Consider the following 20,556-nt stretch of genomic DNA (forward strand, 5'->3'; position numbering starts at 1 on the left):
ACTCTTAGTGACCCTATGGACTGCAGCCTACCAGGTTCCTCTGTCCATGGGATTTGCCAGGCAAGAGTACTGGAGTGGGCTGCCATTGCCTTCTCCGATACAAGGCCTAACTGTGCTATTTTTCACAATAATACATCCCATTGCACTTATTCACAATAATACATCCCCCATTGCACTCTGAAAAGTAAGAGCTGCTAATTTTAAAACTTAGGACAGCTGAAGATATCTGAGGTTGAGAATGAATAAGTTATAGGAGAGGTGGAGATACTGATAGCAAACTTAGGAAGATTTCAAAGGCACACAACGAAATTTGGTAAATCTCGTGTATTCTAGGTGGTAGGACTGAAAAATCAGTGTTACCCTTACAATGGCACTGTAGTAAACAACATCACTGTAGTAAAGTAGCTTTTCTTTGGTCTCTCGTACTTAAAAGTAGAATAAATGGAATGCCATCTTGACTCTCGCCATAATAGTAAGGCACAGATATCTGATTTCTTCATCGGAGGCCAGAGGAAGCAGAAACCTCCTTATGGAAAGAGATGGCGGAGTTTGGCATTGAGTTCTCTCTCCTTGCTTAAAAGATCCAGGCTGTGCTTTTTGAAAGCTTCGGACTGCAGCCTGAGTTCATCATAGGCGGCCTGGATGCCATCCACCCTGCGCTGAAGCTCCCGGACTCGCAAGTTGCTGTTCACGGCCACGGCCTCTTGCTCAAAGCGCTCGAGTGCGTGCCTCCTGGCCACGTCGGCCATCTTCAGCTTCTCCTCCAGCTGGCGGATCTCCGCTTGCTTGTTCTGAAGCACCTTGCCCCTCTCCATGGACAGCAGCAGCAGCTCCTCTTTCTCCCGAGTGACTGTCTGCAGCCGGGCCCGCAGTTCCCGGTTCTGCTGGCTGTGTGCCTGCTCCGCCTTCGCCGTCTGCTGCAGGGCTTCCTGCTGCTGCTGCTGGAGGCTCTGCAGCTGCATGCGCAGCTGCTCGGTCTCCTCAGTGTGGGCGCAGGCCTGCCGGTTCTGCAGCTCCAGCAGCTCCTGCTCTCGGGCCTGAGCCTGGCAGACATCATGGGCGTGCTTCCGTTGCAGGGTCTCCAGCTCCTTGGCGAGGGCCTCGCTCTGGGCTGTGAGCTGCACCACTTTGGCCTCCTGGGCCTTCAGTGCTGGGCTGAAGAGCTGATCATTCTCCAGCCTCAGCTTCTCGTTCTCCTCTCGCAGCTTGGCGTTCTGCCTTTTGTGTTCATCCTTGAAGCGGATCATCAACTCGTGGTTGGAGGCCAGGGTCATAAAGCGTTCCTCCAGCTTCTGGGCCTGCTGATTTTTGGCCTTCAGCTCCTCGGCCTCCAGCAGCCTCTTCTCCTCCAGCTCAGTGTTGAGCAGTTCCAGGGTCTGGCAGCGCTCCAGGGCCTCGTCGGATCTCCGCTTCAGGATGCAGATGAGCTGGGACTGCTCCTGGATGCGGGAACACAGCATCGCCCGCTCACTCTTGTCCTCCTCGGACAGCCCCCGGAGGTTCGCCAAGGCTTCCCTCAGACCATCCAGCTCCTTAAACCCCATCTCCTCTTCCTGGTCTTCCAGTTTTCTGTTTTGCTTATCTAAGGGTTCTTCAGAGGATGGGGTGTCCATCCTGGGAACCGACTCTTCCTGAGGCATTGGCACGCTCCTCTACTGACTGCACAGCTGACTGCACAGCGCCCCACCGTCCAGATTTCAAACGCCACGGTGTTGCTAGGGTCTCCCGGCAATCTCCCGCAGTTGCTCGTGCACCCAGTAAGGAGCCCTGTGATTGGTGGACCGGTCTTCAGACTGCTGTGGAGTAACAACAGGAGGGAGTCCAGAGCCAATCATGTCAGGTTATGCTTGCCTTTCTAGCCAATCACAGCCCTCTGCTAACAGCCCAGGGTCTGGCATGTACTATACAGAGACGCCAGCCCCACTTGATTTCCAGCCAGCATCAGGGGTAAGAAACCTGACTCCACCTAATCTCTTGTGGGAGTAAACAAATCAAGCACTGGTGACATAGTCCTCCTCCCTGTCCCCACTTCAGTGGTCATGAGAATAAAGTCCTCTGCATGGAAACCGTTGGCTCTGTAAAGAAATTTGTAATCTATAAATACAAAGTAGCAGAAGGACCCTGCGAACAAGGATCCTAAATGGCTGTGACTTTGTACCTGTAGTGATTAACACAGCTCAGTGAAAGAAGAAACCCCAGGGAAATGTCTCTTGTTTCTTGAAGCACTGTCCCCAGCTGGGAATATATTTATTAGCTAGAACTCCCTTTTTACCCATTAACACAATAGGGTTACAGAGAAAAGCCTAATGGACAATATAGGTGTGATAAACATTAAAACACACACACAAAAGTTCAAATGAGGCTTACCTTATACACACCAAAGTCAGTTTCAGATGGATTAAACATCTGAAATGTTTAATGTTAAATGTAAGGACTAAAATGAAAACAAAATATTAAACATGGAGGGACGTCCCTGGTAGACTGTTGTTAAGAACCTGCCTTGCAATCCAGGGGACTAGGATTCGATCCTTGGTCGGGCAACTAAGCCCCTGAACAACTACTGAGCCCACGGTGCCTCAACTAGAGAGAAGCCGGAACGTGGTAACAAAGAACCTGTGCTCCGCCATGAAAAGACCCCTATGCCACAATGAAGATCCTGCATGCTGCAACTAAGACCCGACAGAGCCAAAAATAAAATACTTTTTAAAAATGGAAACTAGAGGAAAATAAAGGTAAGCATTGAAGCCCTGGGTGAGGAAGGACTTTCTTAGCCTACATATTATGTAAGAGACGAATAAGGTAAAGCTTAATTGGACTAAGTTGAACATCTAAAAGATATAAAAGTTATATATAATTTAAAAACTGTGAGACTCTGATGTCTCTCTATCATTTTCTTCCTCTGGACCTGCCTGCTGCTTTATTCCCTAACCTAACCTAGCTATTGAAGTTTCCTTTGTTGGCCCTGTCTGTTGATGTCCTCTCTGCCTGAAATGCTTTTTTCCTACCTTGTTACTTTAGTCATTAACTCTGCATTTTACACTCAGTTAGGAATCACCTCCTTCATGAAACCTTTCCTGGCCCCTAGAAGGCAATGGCACCCCACTCCAGTACTCTTGCCTGGAAAATCCCATGGACGGAGGAGCCTGGTGGGCTGCAGTCCATGGGGTCGAGAAGAGTCGGACACGACTGAGCGACTTCACTTTCACTTTTCACTTTCATGCATTGGAGAAGGAAATGGCAACCCACTCCAGTACTCTTGCCTGGAGAATCCCAGGGACGGGGGAGCCTAGTGGGCTGTCGTCTATGGGGTCGCACAGAGTCGGACACGACTGAAGCGACTTAGCAGCAGCAGCACTACATGTACATACATGACCACTCACCGCTTTTAGAGCAGTCACTCTAGCCTATTTGAACTTCTAACAGAGCATTTAAAAGCCTTATTACACTCATCATTTATGCCACTGCCTCCCACTATTAAACTCTGAGATCCTTAGGGGTAGGGACTGTGTCTGTTTCATCCTTAATGATTAGATCAATGCCTTGGGGAGACTCAGATGTGTGTGTTGGATGGATGTTGAAGTCAAAAATCAAATGGAGAAAAATATTCACCATAAATATGACAGACAATAGATTTACATTTTTACAAAGAGCCTGTACAAATTAATAAAGCATTAACATCTTAAAAGAGAAATGAACAATTCACAGATGAGGGGGATGAAATTGCTAATAATCAAACCCCATCGGTGACCCAATAAATGTCAGTTATAAATAAATACTTCATCTATCAAATTAGTCAATAAGTTTCCCCTTATTTTTAAGACAATCCAGGACTGATAAGGGTATAGTGAAATATGTACTCTTCTACTGTGATCAAAGTCAATTGATGGCATGTATTGCGAACTTAAGACATCTTTATGCCTTTTGAATTAATGATTGTCCTTCTGGGGACTTCTTTGTTTTGGAAGAAATAGTCTGAAAGAAAAAGTTTTATTCAAAGTATGGTTCATAACAACTGAAATTTGGAGACCTAAATGTCCAAAAAAGAGAAAATGTTAAGAAAATTATGATATCCTCATATATAATAAAATATTATGTAGACATTAAACATTAGCATGTTTATAGGTAATTTAATGGCATGGAAATGCTTGTGTTTGAAAGATAATTGAAAAAAGCAAGATTTAAAAAAGTTAAAATTTAGAATGATCTGAATGATGTGAAAACTTAAGCAGAGAGCAAAGAGCTAGCTATTCCTGTGATCACTATTTCTGGTGGTCAGACTTAAACTGTCAAGTCATGATGATAAGGAAAAAGTCTGGGGTGTTACTTATGGATGGATGGATTTTATAATGCTTCAGATTTCATGTAGAACAGAATAGATCTGAAAGAAGAGTCTGAGATTTTACTTCTGGTCTCAGAGATCAAGCTCTCTTGTCCCCAATCCCGACTCTGATGTTTATGTAGAGAAAACAAGAAAGCAAGGCTGAGGACTGGGGAAATCTCCTGAACTAAAATTTTAGCAACAACTCAGATTGTAGGATATTTAGGGTTTATGAAAGTGGGTTCCAAGATTTTTAAAAACATAAACATATTTTAAATTTCCCTCTCACACCGCTTCTTCGCTGTTCCTTAAATTTCAAGCTTCACACACTGAAATAAAACTTGTAAGACTGAAGGAACTGATGCTAAGGAACATTAATAAATTAGACACAGCACTCTTCTCAGAGGACTTGCAGTTCAGTAATAATGACTTTTGATTCCTCTCTGCCATGATTGTTTTCTTTATTCTACCTTTTTTCCCACCTACCTGTGATCCTGAAGGTGTTCAGTATATTCCCTTCCAAGGGAGGTCCAAGTCACAAACCTTGGCCAACATTCTCCCTAGTGGTATCCAACAAGTACCCCCACCCCCAACCTGCCTTTAAGTTTTTAAATATCTCTTTTGTCTAAGCTACTATTAACCTATTAACATTTACAGAGTTCTTCTATACACCCTACATGAAAGTGAAAGTGTTAGTTGCTCAGTCATGTCCAACTCTTTGTGACCCTATGGACTATAGCCCGCCAGGCTCCTCTGTCCATGGAATTCTCCAGGCAAGAATACTGGAGTGGATTGCATTTACTTTTCTAGGGGATCTTCCCCACCCAAGTATTGAACCCAGGTCTCCTGCATTGCAGGCAGATTCTTTTTCATCTGAGCCACTGGGGAAGCCCTATATACCCTATGTAATAGTAGGCATTTGTACATCTTTCTTCATGTAATTCTAACAGTATTCTGAAAGATAGGCATTTTGATCCACATTTCATAGTTGGCAGAGAACAAAGAAACTAAGACACAGAGAGGTTAAGCAAGTTGTCCCAAGTCACTCAGAGAGTAATAGAGACAGAATTCACATCCAGATCTTTTTGATACCAAAGCCCATCGTCTTTAGTTCATCATTCATTCAGTTGTTTAATCATTCATTCATTCATACATTCAATTCATATGCTGAGAAACTGTTATATCCAAGGTTTGCAGTCCTGGCCCTTAAGATGACTACAGTAAAATGGTAGAGACAAATAATAGAAAAATGGCTATTAGATGTTATCACTGCTAACAGAATCATGGATAAGTTAGACATACTACTCTTCTCAAAGAATAAAAACAGGGGTGCAGTGATCTGAAGTCTGATCCCACATCCTGACTGAAGTGCTGAATGTGGAGAGTGAGAGTCTTCTTTTTTAAGGCTGAAGGAGAGGCAGTTCTTTCGGAACAAGTCAGCCAAAGAAGTGGAAGGAATGTGTGTGACTGGATCACATGGGTGGGAGCATTTGTTTTGTAAAACAAACTAGGGAAATTAGTGAATGAGTCTAGGAGGGGGTGGAGATGGGTGAGCAATCCCAAAATCAGAATGGGAAGAAGAGTACAGGAGAAGGCAAATGTTGAGGGACTTTTAAACCTAGATGGTGAGTATGGATGAGAGATATGCAAAGAAGTCCATGTAACTTCCCTAGAAGTGAGCCTAGGCTAACTGTAATCCTGCTTTGATGGATGCCAAGGCCATGTGACCAGGTTATACAGTTCCCAGGATCCTTACCACCTATTTAGAAGCTGCAGCAGTCACGGAGGGTATAGAAATGTTGGCTTCTCTGGGAAAAGCCAGCAGTGACTTTTCAAAATATTACTTCATTTTTAAAAGAATGGAATTTGGAAGTATTTTCACCAGAAGGGGATACAAATTGCAGTGGCTACCTAGCTCTTGATTTTTTCAGTGCCTGTCTATATAACACCCCATTCTTCTGAAAATGGATCACTTCTCCCTGGCCATAGGGTGGGCACATAACTCAGGTAGGACCAATCATAAGAGCTTACCCTATCCGTTCCTGGCCACTCTGAGTGGTGCAGCAGGTGAGGACATGACCCAAGCTCAGCCAGCTTCTCCCAAAGTTCTCTCAAGCTGAACCTAGGAAAGAGGAGTGCTTTAACTGAGAGTTTGTGACGTTGGAGCTGTCTTTGGTGCTATTTCCTACTCCCAAGGAAGTCAGGGGATTCCCTGGTGGCTCAGTGGTAAAAGCAACCACCTGCAATGCAGGAGACCATCAACAATGCAGGAGACGCGGGTTTGATCCCTGGGTTGGAAAGATCCCCTGGAGAAGGAAAATTGCAACGCACTCTAATACTCTTGCCTGGGAAATCCCATGGACAGAGGAGCCCGGTGGGCTACAGTCACAGGGTTGCAAGAGTCAGACATTACTTAGGGATTGATCCACCACCACCAAGGAAGAAAGAGACAGTATTGGAGTTCCTGGGAACTCATGTTTCACCCATGAGTCCCTAAAGTCATATATACTAACAAAGTGTCATACATTAACCTAGTGTATTTAGGTTTATTTCTGATTGGGTTTCTGAAAAAAAGGAAAAGAGCCCTAAAACATGCAGTCCAAAGAAACACCTCTAATTTAAGAAAATGAAAATTTTCAGCAGGAATTTTGCCAAAAAATCCCACTGAATCAAAAGTCTGCCAACCTGAGTTCACTAAAGAATTCAGGTGGCCCACACTTTATAATGCATGAAAATCCCATTTAGACTTTGTCTTACAGCCAGGTGAGATTAAAGATTTATACTTCTTTTTTCAGAAAAAAAAAAAAAAAGAAAAAGTGACATGACATCTCCCTGGACGTCCTGAGGCAGTTGGAAGTTCTTTGGGTAGATGCAAGGATGGTGCTGTTGTCCACTCTGGTGTTTTGCAAATTTGGGGCTGGGGGAGGCAGGCAGTCCTAGCCCTGGATGGGGAGATACTAGAAGCGATCTCATTAGTGCTTCTGAGATGGCTAGATGCTAGCAGATGGTTAAGAAGGTAACTGGAAAAAAAAAAAAAGGGCTGAGAAAGTAGCTTGTGGTATGAAGTGACAGGGGCTGAAACAGGGTCTGTACGTCTGCTATGGTTGCAGGCCAACCTCGGAGGTGTGTGTCTGGTCACCTGGTCTTGCCCTTGGCTGCAGTCAGAACAGGAAGAGGAAATACAACTAGATAAACAACCTCCTAAAAGACCTCGAAAGACAGTGGGGCAAGGCTGTTGTTCTAGGTTAGTTGCTTTTACTGGCCAGTGGGTCAAAGGTTCTAGCATTTGTTTGGGGGAAGAGGCAAGCACTGGAGCTGTTTTCAATGACATTTGTTAGATACTTGTTTTAAGATCTCACTGTCTTGTCACCATCTAGGCTTCCCCTGCCTGCGTGCTTAGTTGTTCAGTCACGTTCGACTCTTTTTGACCTCATGGGCTGCAGGCTTCTCTGTGATTTTTCAGGCAAGAATATTGGAGTGGGTCGCCATTTACCCCTCCAGGGGATCTTCCAGACCCAGGGATTAAACTCATCTCCTGTGTCTCCTGCATTGCAAGCAGATTCTTTACCCGCTGAGCCATCATCAGCTTGTTTTGGGAATGACGAGCTAGTGGAGTTCTAACAGGGAATGATGATTCGTGTATTAAATGACCCAACAATGTCTTTGTGGAAAACTTTAAGAATAAATGACAACTTACCTTCAAAGCTTTCAGCTACTTCTACAAAATAAAAGTTCTACTCTTAATAACATAGCTGAAGCTTCCAGTTTAGAGAAAATCTTGCCCAGAGTTGCAGCAAAGACTTTGGAGAAATATTATCCCGGAAGTTCTTTAGCCTGGCTTGTGAATTTAGATTCTAGAATTCCTTCTTTAAAAGAAGTTTTTTAAAATTTTTATTTATTTATGTTTGGCTGTGCGGGGTCTTCACTGCTGCATGAGGCTTTCTCTAGTTGTGATGAGTGTGGGCCACTCTCTACTGCAGGGTGCAGGCTTCTCATTTCAGTGGCTTCTCTTGTAAGGAGCATGGCTCTAAGGTGCATGGGCTCAGTAGTTGTGGCACACACGCTTAGTTGCCTCGTGGCATGTGGCATCTTCCCAGACCAGGGATCAAACCTGTGTCCCCTGCATTGGCAGGCAGACTCTTAAGCACTAGACCACCAGGGAAGTCCTGGACTTTAAGATCCCTAACATAAAGTATTTCATTTAAAATAAGAAGTCAGATTACTTTGACAATACCATTAAATCATATAATAATTTATTCTAAGGGTTTTTACAAAATACTTTATGAAAATTATACATACATAGGAAGGACAGTATAATTTAACAATTTACATTCTAATTAAAACTTTGTCGCAAATCATGTTTGTGACCACTCTCATGCTGCTTCATATAGTAGAGTTGTAAGAAAAACAGAATCTTATATATGCAAAGGTTTTGTTCTTCATTTTACATATGGGTACCCTATGATAAAATACAGGCTTGAAACTTAGGAGAAAATTAAGCCAAAAACTTAATTTCACCTATGGCCAGTGGGTGGCACCAAAGCACATAAGACTTTAAACACTGGGAAAAGGGAACACTTCTCAAAGCAAAAATACATGCAGTAAATTCAGTCTCATTGCCCTAACATGGAATTCCATATTTCAGTAGAGACTACAGAGTGAATAGTTTTCTTATGAACAAATTCTTTATCTTCACGATATTCTAATCTTTTTTTTCCCCCCTGCTCATAGGAATATCTTTGAGTCACTCTTCAACAACCAACATTTTTTCAATTCCTGCAAGGGTTTTCAGTGATCAAGTGGGAGGGCTTCCTAACCCTTTTGTGGTTTGAAACACATGATAGCAAACTGGAAACTTTTTCTTATTAACAACATTTAATATTTTTTTGGCAGCTTTTTCTTTGAAGCAGCAGCAAAGCTTTGATTTTCTTAGCTTTCTCAACCATCTTCTTTTAATGTTGCAGTCACAAATTAAGTTACACATTTTGTTATTTTTTTAGTTTTTTAGTCCTTGTAACCAAAGAAGCATGTGCAGGTTGACTTTAACATGCTATGTAGCATTTGTTCCAGGCAACAGATGGAAGGTGAGGATCTCTGCCTACAAGATCGGATTCCACCTGTCTGGTGGTTTTCAGTGGAGGAGCCAGTGGACTTTGGCTTCACTTGGAAATCTTGGCAATCAACAGCATTCGGAGAGGCAGGATTGCTTCGATCCAAGTGTTGGGAGACTTCACCATCTTTTCCCAGAGAGCCACTTCCTCTGAAGTAGAGTCCATCCAATCCACTTCAGTACCATAGCTTTTACCTGGACAAAAAAAGGGAAGCTTTGCATTTAGAAAGGAATAGTTCATTGGGAAAAACTGAGTCATTTCCTAATTATAATCACCAATGGAGACAGCTAGGGAGAGTTTTAACATCACCAGCAGGGCTGGGACTCAACAGAAGAAAAGATCTATTTAATCGTATGAGATGTCTGATAATGGAACTCTCCACAACTGGGATTATTCTCATTACTCTCAGTAATGACTTCTCTTCTTGGCCATATAAAATGTAGATGAGAATCTGTCAGGTGTATAATGGAACAGTAGGGAGGATTCCAGCATTGGATTGAAAGCGACAGTAGGTGATCCCTAAGAAAGTGGAGTTATAGCTTTAGTGTCTAACACACTCAATTTTGAATCTTGGCTCTGCCACTTATTAGCTCTGTTTCTTAATTTCTTGGAACATCAGTGTCTCTGGGTATAACATTAGAAATAACTCATAGAACTTCTGTGAGGATCGAATGCAATAATGCAAATAAAGCACTCGGTACAGTGACCAGTGCTCCATAAATGTTAGCTGCTATTATTATGCAAAGCACACATTTAGCCATGAAGGGCCATAAACGGCTTTTCAGGAAAGGGTAGTGATGAAGGCTTTTCTGGTTTCCCCCACAATCACTTAAGCTCTGTGTGGACAAACACAGCATCCTATTAGTCTTCATATCTCGAGTCCCTGGCACACAGCTTGACATTCCTTCACTCATTCATTTCACCACACTTAACAGAAATAGAGTCTCTGTTTTCATTAGGAAGAAGCAAACCAACCAACCTCTAGCGTCTCCAGAAGCATTAGACTCATGGAAAATTTAAAATGTAACCCGTTACCTGTTCCAAAGCCAATCCGAAGACCTCCCAAAAACTGGTTGGTTAATTTGTAATGGTCCCAGACAGTAAGCTCTACACAGGCTTCTGTCAGATCCTCAGGCCTGAACCCATCATAGACCATGGTGTGGTTGAAGACAGGGTTGGTGGTTTTCCCCACAGCTCTCGTCTTCTGGCGGCTTTTCCTGCTTGTGTCTGGAAGGATGGTACTACAAAAGGAAACATTACCGTGAGAGCATGTGAGTAAGACAACAAACGCTCGTGTTTTTAGTGTGCTTCAGCTACTGAGGATTGGCAAGAGGAAATGGAAGAAAAAAGAACGTAGAGAGATGGTAATGGTGGGCATTCTGCTGGCAAGATTATGCACTAGAGTGGACCAGATTTGCTTTGAGGAAGTCCTGACTGTGCTACTTATTGGCTGTGTATTGTGGGAAATCGACTTAACTTCTCAGACGCTTGCTTCCTCATCTATGAAATGGGAATGGTGATGCCTACCTCATAAGGTTAATATTAGAATTACAGATTAAGCAAACAACTTAGTTCAGTACCTGCATTTAGCATTTACTATATAGCAACTGTTTGAGGATTCCTCTAAAATCTACTCCTGATTATCTGTGAGAGGCTAAGAAATTAGCCTTGTACAGAATTGAAAAAGAAAAGAAACCTCTCCAATTCCCTAGATTTGACTTTGGGAATAAATTATATTACATATTTGTGATTATTTACATATAATTTATGGTAATAATTGAAACTAATTTACCCTACCATGCCTCTTGTAAAGGCAGGAAGGGTTGGGCCTAGTCTTAGAATGGGAGATTGACCTGAGCTGAAAAGCTTACCAGTTGACATCTGTGAAGAATATGTATAAGGAAAATCCTAAATAATGTCATATAAACTTAAGTAGCAATAACTCATCTTCTGATAAAATCTACATAGATAAAATTAGTTAGAGAGAGTCAGGATAGCACAATAACATCTGTTTAGTCACTATTTTCTAGATGCCAGGCATTTACATTATAACTGAGAAAAAGGTTTGCAACTTAAAAACCCAAACTGTTTCAAGCTCTTATGAGCTAATTATTAGTGTGGATCTGTTTATCAAATAACTTCCAGATATTCACAGGCTGATGCAAAAGGCTTTTTTTGCAAATGGGCCACAATACAGATGTTCGACAAATGATACAAGGGGTGTGGTATCACCATTAGCCATTTCATAAACCCTTTGGTACTGAATATTGTCCTCACCAGCAGATGTACCTCCTGTTGTATGTATTCCCTATTACACTAAATGGAGCCTTGCAGGGGGTTCATGTCAAAGATCCTTCTAGCTTGTGTCACCACTGTCTCAAGTTATTTCATTTATACTATGAATGATGAACTTCAGCATCACAGTTACAGAAAATTAAAACCAATTGGCAAAGGCCAGGCTATTTTGGAACTGAGGGAGGCAGAATTATCGATGCTGGTACCATTTAACAAAAGAATTTAGATGGCTGCCCCTTAGCAGTGGTAGATCGAGGCACTCCTTCACCCAGATGTGCACTTCTCCAGTTGTAGGAAGTTTTTTACCTATAACAGAAAAAGAGAGAGAAAATGAAATTCCACTGCCATTCCTCTCTTGGCAGTACTGCCTCCCAAGATGCCAATCTAAAAATGGTCTGGCACAGCGACGTGACTGAGTGCTTGCTGATATGATCATCAATGATTATATCTATTCTTAATTACATTTTTCATAGTCTGACTGTAGTGAGCTCAAGTAGCTCAATAAAATAAAAATAATTTATTGCAAGTACAGAATATTACATCATTGTTTCTGGGTCTTGCTTGGCTCAACAAGATCAATTATAGATATTAGGTATATGAATCATCCATTTATAGTTATGTTCAAAACTACTCAGTGAGATGCATATACTTTTCAAATATTAATACCACTATCAATCAGTGCTCATAGGAAGCATTTAAACAAACCTGAGTATAAAGTAACCAAAACAGGTACTGGTTTAGGTATAGCCACTCTTGTTAAAAGTAGTTGTGCATTTTATAGGAGTATTGTATAGACACATGTAAGAGCCAATATTATAGGAGGGAATTGCTGAGAAATTGGCCTTAGTCTGAAGTTTCTATATATGTTGGGTGCACATGGATGGAGGGGAAAAAGTGAAAGTGTTAATCTCTCAGTTGTGTCCAACTCTTTGCGACCCCATGTTTTTCTGGATGGGTGAACCCAATCTGTCAACCGATCAGTGTTTAATGAGCATCTATTATATGCTCAGCCCTGTGCTAGGAATGCTGTTGGATATACAAGGAATGCAAGAAATCTATGTGCTTGGGAAATGTGTACAGGTAAGCTAGAGACAGAAACTCAATAAAAGCAGTAAAATGTAATATAGAATGAAATGCCAAGTTATTACTGTGACGTTCTAGAAGATGATGTGATCAGTGAGGGTAAATGCATTCAGGAAAAGCTTTACAGAGGAGATGGGATTTCATCTAAAGACTTGGATAGGTTTAGGGGAAGAGGAAGCTATTCCAGGGAGGAGAAACTATTATAGGAGCAAAAACTCACACAAGCTGGAGTCCATCACATGGGGGTCTCCTGCCCTTCCCCCAGCCAAAAGTAATCATGGGGAAAATGGGAAATGAGACTAGCAGAATTTCTATGTATGTTGACCATAAATGAGAGGATACAAATTATATAGAAAAGAATCTGTCTTTTAAAAAGATCCAGATGTAACCAGATGGCAGTTTGGCTGCCATGTGGCCTAAAGATATGCTTTGCTGGTCCTCTCTTTTTTTTTTAAGCTGGATTGGAATGCCTTTCTCTGTTTAATCACTGCCCTCACTATCATTTCTGTCATACCACTACCTTTAAGAAACATTTATTTCTATTTGTTTATCTATTTGGCTGTGCTGGGTCTTAGATGCAGTATTCAGGCTGGCTAGTTGTGCCATGCAAACTTTTAGTTGGTCACATGGGGTCTAGTTCCCTAAGCAGGGATTGAACCCTGGCCCCCTGTATCGGGAGCACAGAAGCTTAGCCACTGGACCACCACAGATGTCCCTCATATGAATTCTTAAGGAGAGTAACTTAGGGAACTGTGTGAGAAATGAGAGAAGGGTTAGCACTCATTTCCTGACAGTCTCTTGCTCCTTAACTGTGCTAGAGACCTGAGGCTCTAACATCAAAGATGCAATGTAGTAATTCTGAAGAAAAAACTTTCTACCCTAATGAGACCTTGAGAGTAGAGGACAAATGAGCTCTAATTTCTTAGGGGCTTAATATGGATTCTTTTCATTTCCACCTGTGGGGGGAAAAAAACTACTCCAGTTCCATTTATATCACAGCACTACACAGGAAAGGCCATTTACACTGTGTAGATACAAACTTTGGGGAGAGTGAGGCCGAAGTTAAAACAAGGGCTGCAAACTGGGCTGAGAAAAAAATGAGAATTCTTCTCAAAGAAACAGAAAAAATATAATGGTGGTTACCAGGAAGGGGATCCTGGAAGGAAGGGCAAGAGAAGAGTTGTGGTTTAATGGGTATAGAGTTTCAGACGTACAAGATGAAAAAGTCCAGAGACATGCTTCACAGCATTGTAAAGATGCTTAACACTGCTAATGGGCTTCCCAGGAGGTACAGTGGTAAAGAATCTACCTGTCAATGCAGGAGATGAGGGTTCAGTCCCTGGGTCAGGAAGATCCCCTGGAGGAGAAGATGACAACCCACCCAGTGTTCTTGCCTGGACAATCATGTGGACAGAGGAGTCTGGCAGAGTCCATGGGGTCGCAAAGACTCGAACACAACTGAGTAAGCACAGAACAACCACAACTAATCGCACACTTAAATATGGTTAAGAAAAATTTTATGTTATGTATTTTTTTTTAATGTGTTTTGATCACAATTAAAAATAAAGAAAATGTTCTAGTTTTACAAATGTGGATTGACTCATTTGGACCCTTACTAAGTTAGTAAGTTAATTTAGAGCTTCACCTTTGAAAATAAACAAAAAAAAAAACAACATAGAACTCAAAAGAAATCTTTGGAGAGGGGAGGGCTAAAGTAAGGCCATAAATCTGGACAGAAAATCAGTACATACCAGGCACTGGCTCTGGGACATACTGGAGAGCCAACTTCATCTCACCTCTGTTTTCTGCTTCAAGGGGAACTGGTGCTGTCTGGCAAATGAAGGCATGTCATTGTGAGACACAAAACATTCACCCCGTTTGTTGGTGCTCTGTTACAGGGCCATATCTGCCTCATTTCTGAGCATAGGTATCATTCATGAGTGCCCTGGATTGAAATTTCCCTCCCCATCACAGATGGACTGTTGCTTTGATATCTGGGAAGGCTACACTGTGTATCCTGGAAAACTCTGCAGGGTACCCAGAACACATTTTAAGTCCTTCAGTTCAGAGAAATCAGAATGGGTTTCTTGGAGATGGGAAAGGTGTTCTGAAATGTTTAGATTTTTATAAAAATACATACATTTTTGTTAGTGATCCAGCCAGCACATAAAACAACTTATCTGTATTTTCTTTCTTTAAAGGAGTAGGAAGAGCTGGGGTATGGGTGGGGAACAAATTATACATTTTCATAGCTGCATTAACCTAATTATTTTAGACCAGATGAGGAGATGCCTGTAAGAATAACAAAAACTGAACAATCATTTTACAATGTAAAAGGTACAATGTATATTACAATGTACGCCCACGGCTGATTCAGGTCGACGTATGGCAAAAACCACCACAATATTGTAAAGTAATTAGCCTCCAATTAAAATAAATAAATTTTTAAAAATGTGTATTTATTATAGAACAGGTGGTTTTACTTTCAAATTCTAGTCTTTTAGACCCTTATTGCCAAAACAGGGCTATATGTCAGAAACATAACGGAAAAAAGCTAAAAATGAGATGCTTTTGACAACTTCTGAGAAATTCTTAACTAGCAAGTCTTGGGTAGACCTAGAAATAAGAGCTTCAGGTGACTTTGATGTGGTATTTTGGAACCATTCCTTTAGTAGAATGGCTTTACTGTATAGATACTTAAAAGTTTGTATAAATTGTATGTATCACACTTAACCGTCACATTGAGAACAACAAAAAAACTAGATTAAACAAATCTATTTGAAGGTGCTGAAGAATTATTAAGATAGATAGGGTTCAAATGGATAAGCTGTTGTAGCCTGAAATTCTTTCTTTCCACTTCGAGGCATTAGTTGCATTTTGAGTAGTGCTAACTGAGAGTACAACAGACTTAGCAGAAAGAGGCTAAGAAGCTGAGCACAGCCTCTCACTGAGCTGGGGAGGCAAAATTTGGCCAGCTAAGGAGAGATGGTCTCAGAAAACACTCTAGATGGATAGTTTTCAAAGTATGGGCCCCAGGCCGGCAGTATCAGCAATGCCTGAGGATTTGTTAGAAATGCATATTTTGGGGCCAGGTTGGATACATGCTAAAATATGCAAACTACTACCTAGGTTTTCAGTTGGAGCCCATGAAAGACCACAGCCTAGAAATATGGGCAAAGAAAAATGAGATCAGACCACGTGAAAGCTTCTCGTCAGTTCGTTACCAGGCTAGATTGAGGCAGTGTGTCCTTTCTCTGTGTGTCAAATGCAAAAGTAAACCCTCTCAAATTATCCCTAGAATTTTTCACATGCAGTGTCCAGCGTGCAATAAAAAAAAATGAACAGGCATACCAGAACAAAGGGCCAAATGACTAAACAATAAAAATTAGATGAGACTCACAAATGTTTAAGATATAGGAGTTTTCAGATACATACTTTGAGTAACTTTGATTAATAAATTCATAAAGATACTGAGAAGATAAAGAATTGTAGCAGAAAAATAGAATCTATAAAAAAGAGTCAAGTGAAAATATAAATCTGAAAGTATAATAACTGAGGACCCATAGATATCCATCTAGATATTAGATAGATACTAGATTAGACACAGCAGATAAGAAAATTATTGAACTAAAAGATTGGTTAGCAGAAACTAGCCAGCCCAAAGAATAGATAGGGGAAGAAACACTACAAAACATAGAAAGGAGCCTAAGAGATTTATTGGACAGAGTGAAAAGACATGATGATCCCAAACAATGGATAAGCATTCTGAATGAAAATGGAATCTTATAGCAGCTCTCTCCTGAATCCCAGGCCCCAAACCACCAAACCAAACAAAAAACTCCAAACTTACCTTCCGCTTTAGAGGGTACCACTTCAATTGTTTATTCTGTTTGTTGTCCCAGTCCCAAGTTTCCAAATCAAGTTCCACTTCCCCTAGAAAACTATTGCGCTTAAATGTATCTCGATGCCAAACAGACAGGTTCAGCTTCTGTGTCTTTAAGATTTGCTTGTCGATTTTATACTGCAGTTCAAAGAAGGAAATTAAAGGGTAAATATTATTATTTCAGGCCAAAGTTATGACATAGAGGTGAAGATAAAGTCCTCTGTGTAGATCAGATTTTCTCATCTGTTAGGTTTCAAGTCTCAAAAATACTGCAAAGTCATCTTATTCTAAGTGTCTCGTTTCAAAGAGCTAAAATTCATCTTTCACAAAAGCTGATTTTTCTTTCCCTCTCTGGAAAAGCAAATCATGGCTCAAGTATCATAGTTGGTAATAGCTCTCTAAAAACAAAAGCCAGTTATTCAATTTTTACTGGATGTTTTTAGTTCTAACTAGATATAACAGGAATCCAATTCAGTCTAAAAATACAAATGAAGCTTAATCCAATGGTTTGTTTTCTACCTGAGGACAAGGTGTTTTTTTTTAATAGACTAATTGTTAGAGCAGTTTGAGATTTGCACAAAATTGAAAAGAAAGTACAGAAGAGTTCCCATATTTCACCTGCTCCATATATATACAATCTCTCCAATCATTGATATTCGGCAAGGACAAAATATTTTTTAAGAAAAGATCGACCTGTTTTTTGCTTTTTGGGGGGCATCCTAACAGTTTTAATCTGAAATGTAGTCCATATAATTATGGAAGGGATATAGTCTTTCTAATCTAAAAATAATCTCTACTTGGCTTTATGATATACTACTTGAATGTCCATTTTGGTTGTAGTAGACTTGCTTTTCTCTGAGTTTACCATTTAAATGAGCTGGCTTTTCCTGAGTTCATGGTTGAAGTAGATGACCTAGATATAGCAAGGATGCTGAGGTGTATCACAGTCAAACTGTAATTAAAAACTTGCTACAGAAAATCTACAGACAATTAACCCATGGATAACTGAGGGTTAATTTAATGCCGCTCTCTTTCTCAGAGGATAACCAAATACTTGGACAGAATTTTCAGAAAGAAAGAATGAATAATACTTCTCACATTTGTTGTTTTAAATAATCTGTTACCCATGACTAAGGCAGCATGAGACAGTTTTCAGGAAGATAGAACATGGGCATTTGAGCAAGGTATATTCTCCACTCATCTATCGAGCCATCTCTCCTTCCAATAAACATTTATAAAGTACCTATCCCAGACACTGTACTAAGACTCAGCATTTACTAAGTGTTTAATGCATACTATACTATGGACTTCCCTATAGCTCAGATGGTAAAGAATCTGCCTGCAATGCAGGAGACCTGGGTTCGATCCCTGGGTTGGGAAGATCCCCTGGATAAGGAAATGGCAACCCCCTCCAGTATCCTTGCCTGGAGAAAACCATGGACAGAGGAGCCTGGTGGGCTACAGTCCATGGGGTCACAAAGAGTCGGACATGACTAAGTGACTAACACACACGAATGCATACTTATCACTTTACACATATTAACTCTTTTGATGTTCACAACTACTGAGGTAGGTAGACACTATTCTTTTTTTCTTATAAATTAATTTTAAAAACTTTTTGGCCACACCGTGCAGCAGGAAGGATCTTAGTTCCCCCACAAAGGATTGAACCTGTGGTCCCTGCAATGGAAGCTCGGATTCTTAACCACTGGACGGCTGGGGAAGTCCCAGATAGGTACTCTTCTTATCTCCCGTTTGCAGATCTAAAGTGCAGATGGGTTAAGTCATTTGCACACGGTATGCAGTTTATAAACCACCTAGAGTTGATCCCTGCTCTTGGGGAATTTACAATTAAACCAGCGGTTAAAGTGCTGAAAGTCAACACTGCCTATTGTGAAACAAAGAGACTGAGGCAGCAGACAGCAGGGAAACTTAGGAGTTAAGAGACAACCTCTCACAGAAAGAGGCATTTCAGGCTGTGGGAAGTAGTTATGGACAGCATGGGGAAGAACATCCCAGTTTGAAGGAAGAGAAAGTCCCAGCAGAGTGAGAGAATGTAATTCCTCCGAAGAACAGAAAGGAATCAGGATAACCTGAAGAAAGTGGAAGGGTGAGGCCAGAGCTCAGGTTCTCAAGGGAGGGGTGTGCATGTTAAGATGGGCGGGCTTGACCTTAAGGCTAATGGGAGTCCTCCAAGATTTTAAGCAGAGAAATAACACGATCAGAATTGGGCTTTTATAAGATTGTTTTGGCTGCAGTGCTCAACTTTATCATCGGTGTATCCAGTTTCCTTTATTTCCTTAAGCTTCATTTGCCTCATCTGTGAGATGAAGATAATAATAATCCCTGGCAGAGCATGGAGGGCGTGCATGAGACAAGGCATACAACAGTCATGGTGTATCATCTCATACAAAGCAGATTCTCAGAAAGTGGTTATTCATTTCCTTCTCTCTTGGGGACTGACTTCCTCTGCAGAGATATTACCCAAGATGACACGGCCTTTTAAATGCATAGGTCACCATTTGGGATTTTCCTAGACAGAGAGGTTGTAGGTACCCGCAGTATCTCGTTATACACAGGATTCAAAGTTTTCTTCACTACAAGTGTTTTCTTCTTGCCCATTTTGCCTTTGTCTGGTAATAGGTAAGTCTTTACGTATCTAAAAAGAGAATTGAATAGACAAGAAGGTCAGAGAAAATAAAAGTGACATGTCTACCTGTACTTTTAAAAATACATTAGAAATTGATAGGAATAATTATTTCATGACACTAGCGAAAGTCGGAGAAGGCAATGGCACCCCACTCCAGTACTCTTGCCTGGAAAATCCCATGGACGGAGGAGCCTGGTGGGCTACAGCCCATGGGGTCGCAAAGAGTCGGACACGACTGAGCGACTTCACTTTCCGTTTTCATTTTCATGTATTGGAGAAGGAAATGGCAACCCACTCCAGTGTTCTTGCCTGGAGAATCCCAGGGACGGGGGAGCCTGGTGGACTGCCATCTATGGGGTCACACAGAGTCGGACACAACTGACGCGACTTAGCAGCAGCAGGGAAAGTAGTATATAATAAATGCTCTCATCAGCACCTTTATACTTAAACTTTTAAGTGATTTCAGTGGAATGGATCATTTTAAATTGTTCTGAAGATTTTTAAGAGATAGTCCCTGAATTCCTTTTTTCCTTTGACCTTAACTAATGTAGGGCAGGGGGAAGACAACTGACCTCTAATGTGATGCTTAATTTCATTGGCTAGTGTCTTATTAAGAAAAGGCTTTGATGCTTGCAGAATTAAAAAAGACTGTCTTCTGAAAGAAAAATCTTGGTACATACCTAATCAGGCCATATTCAATGTAAAACAAAAAAAAAAAAGGAAAAAGAAAAGCTATGGGACCCCGCAGCTTTTATAACAAAAACAAAGGGTTGGGCTTATGCTAGCAAAATTATTAAGAATCAGACTTCTGCATAGGGGTAAGGGGGGGACTGTCATTCAACTTTTATAACTGAACTGAAATGCCATTAAACCTGTGATTTCAAAAATGAATTGGTAATTCCCCCTAAAGTTCTGTAGAATATAACTTAAATGTGGAAACTACCTTATTCTAGAACCTTAACTATCTCTGCATCACTGAGCACTATAAAGTATGCCCAACTCGTCCCTCCTTTTAGAGAAAGTCTAAACGTGTGTGGAGACAGAGGGCTCAAGTCTCACTGTTTGTTATAAACAAACAGTGCTTATCTTCTCTATCCTTTGTTTCCTTAACTGTAAAAAAGAAGGAATCAGGACAAGATGACCTCAAAGGTTCCTTCCAACTTGAAATGCTTTGTATTTCTCTGACATTCTTACAATTTAGTAAGTTTGGTGTATG

General features: G+C 41.1%; 2 protein-coding genes across 21 annotated transcripts in view; both read right to left on the reverse strand.

Annotated features, from left to right (window-relative positions):
• Nucleotides 1-309: 309 nt before the first annotated feature.
• CCDC89 (coiled-coil domain containing 89) lies at nucleotides 310-2,060 on the reverse strand. Its single transcript, XM_086384683.1, has one exon. It carries the CDS (start codon nucleotides 1,638-1,640, stop codon nucleotides 528-530), a length of 1,113 nt encoding a protein of 370 aa, XP_086240809.1. The 5' UTR covers nucleotides 1,641-2,060; the 3' UTR covers nucleotides 310-527.
• A 6,489-nt stretch (nucleotides 2,061-8,549) lies between these two features.
• LOC147342538 (synaptotagmin-like protein 2) overlaps nucleotides 8,550-20,556 on the reverse strand; it is a 141,581-nt gene continuing 129,574 nt past the window's right edge. For all 20 annotated transcript variants that reach the window (XM_086384667.1, XM_086384666.1, XM_086384663.1 and 17 more), the window contains 6 exons: nucleotides 19,247-19,349; nucleotides 16,658-16,828; nucleotides 14,559-14,637; nucleotides 11,931-12,030; nucleotides 10,465-10,670; nucleotides 8,550-9,623 (listed from right to left, as the gene is read on the reverse strand). In XM_086384667.1, the coding sequence (XP_086240793.1) occupies nucleotides 9,478-9,623; nucleotides 10,465-10,670; nucleotides 11,931-12,030; nucleotides 14,559-14,637; nucleotides 16,658-16,828; nucleotides 19,247-19,349 (805 nt within the window). In that variant the 3' untranslated portion in view covers nucleotides 8,550-9,477. The remainder of the gene's footprint in view (nucleotides 9,624-10,464; nucleotides 10,671-11,930; nucleotides 12,031-14,558; nucleotides 14,638-16,657; nucleotides 16,829-19,246; nucleotides 19,350-20,556) is intronic.

This window comes from Bos grunniens, chromosome 29, assembly GCF_055505025.1.
Source record: "Bos grunniens cultivar Pamir isolate PY7600 chromosome 29, Bosgru_T2T1.0, whole genome shotgun sequence".
In the NCBI taxonomy this organism is placed as follows: Eukaryota; Metazoa; Chordata; class Mammalia; order Artiodactyla; family Bovidae; genus Bos; species Bos grunniens.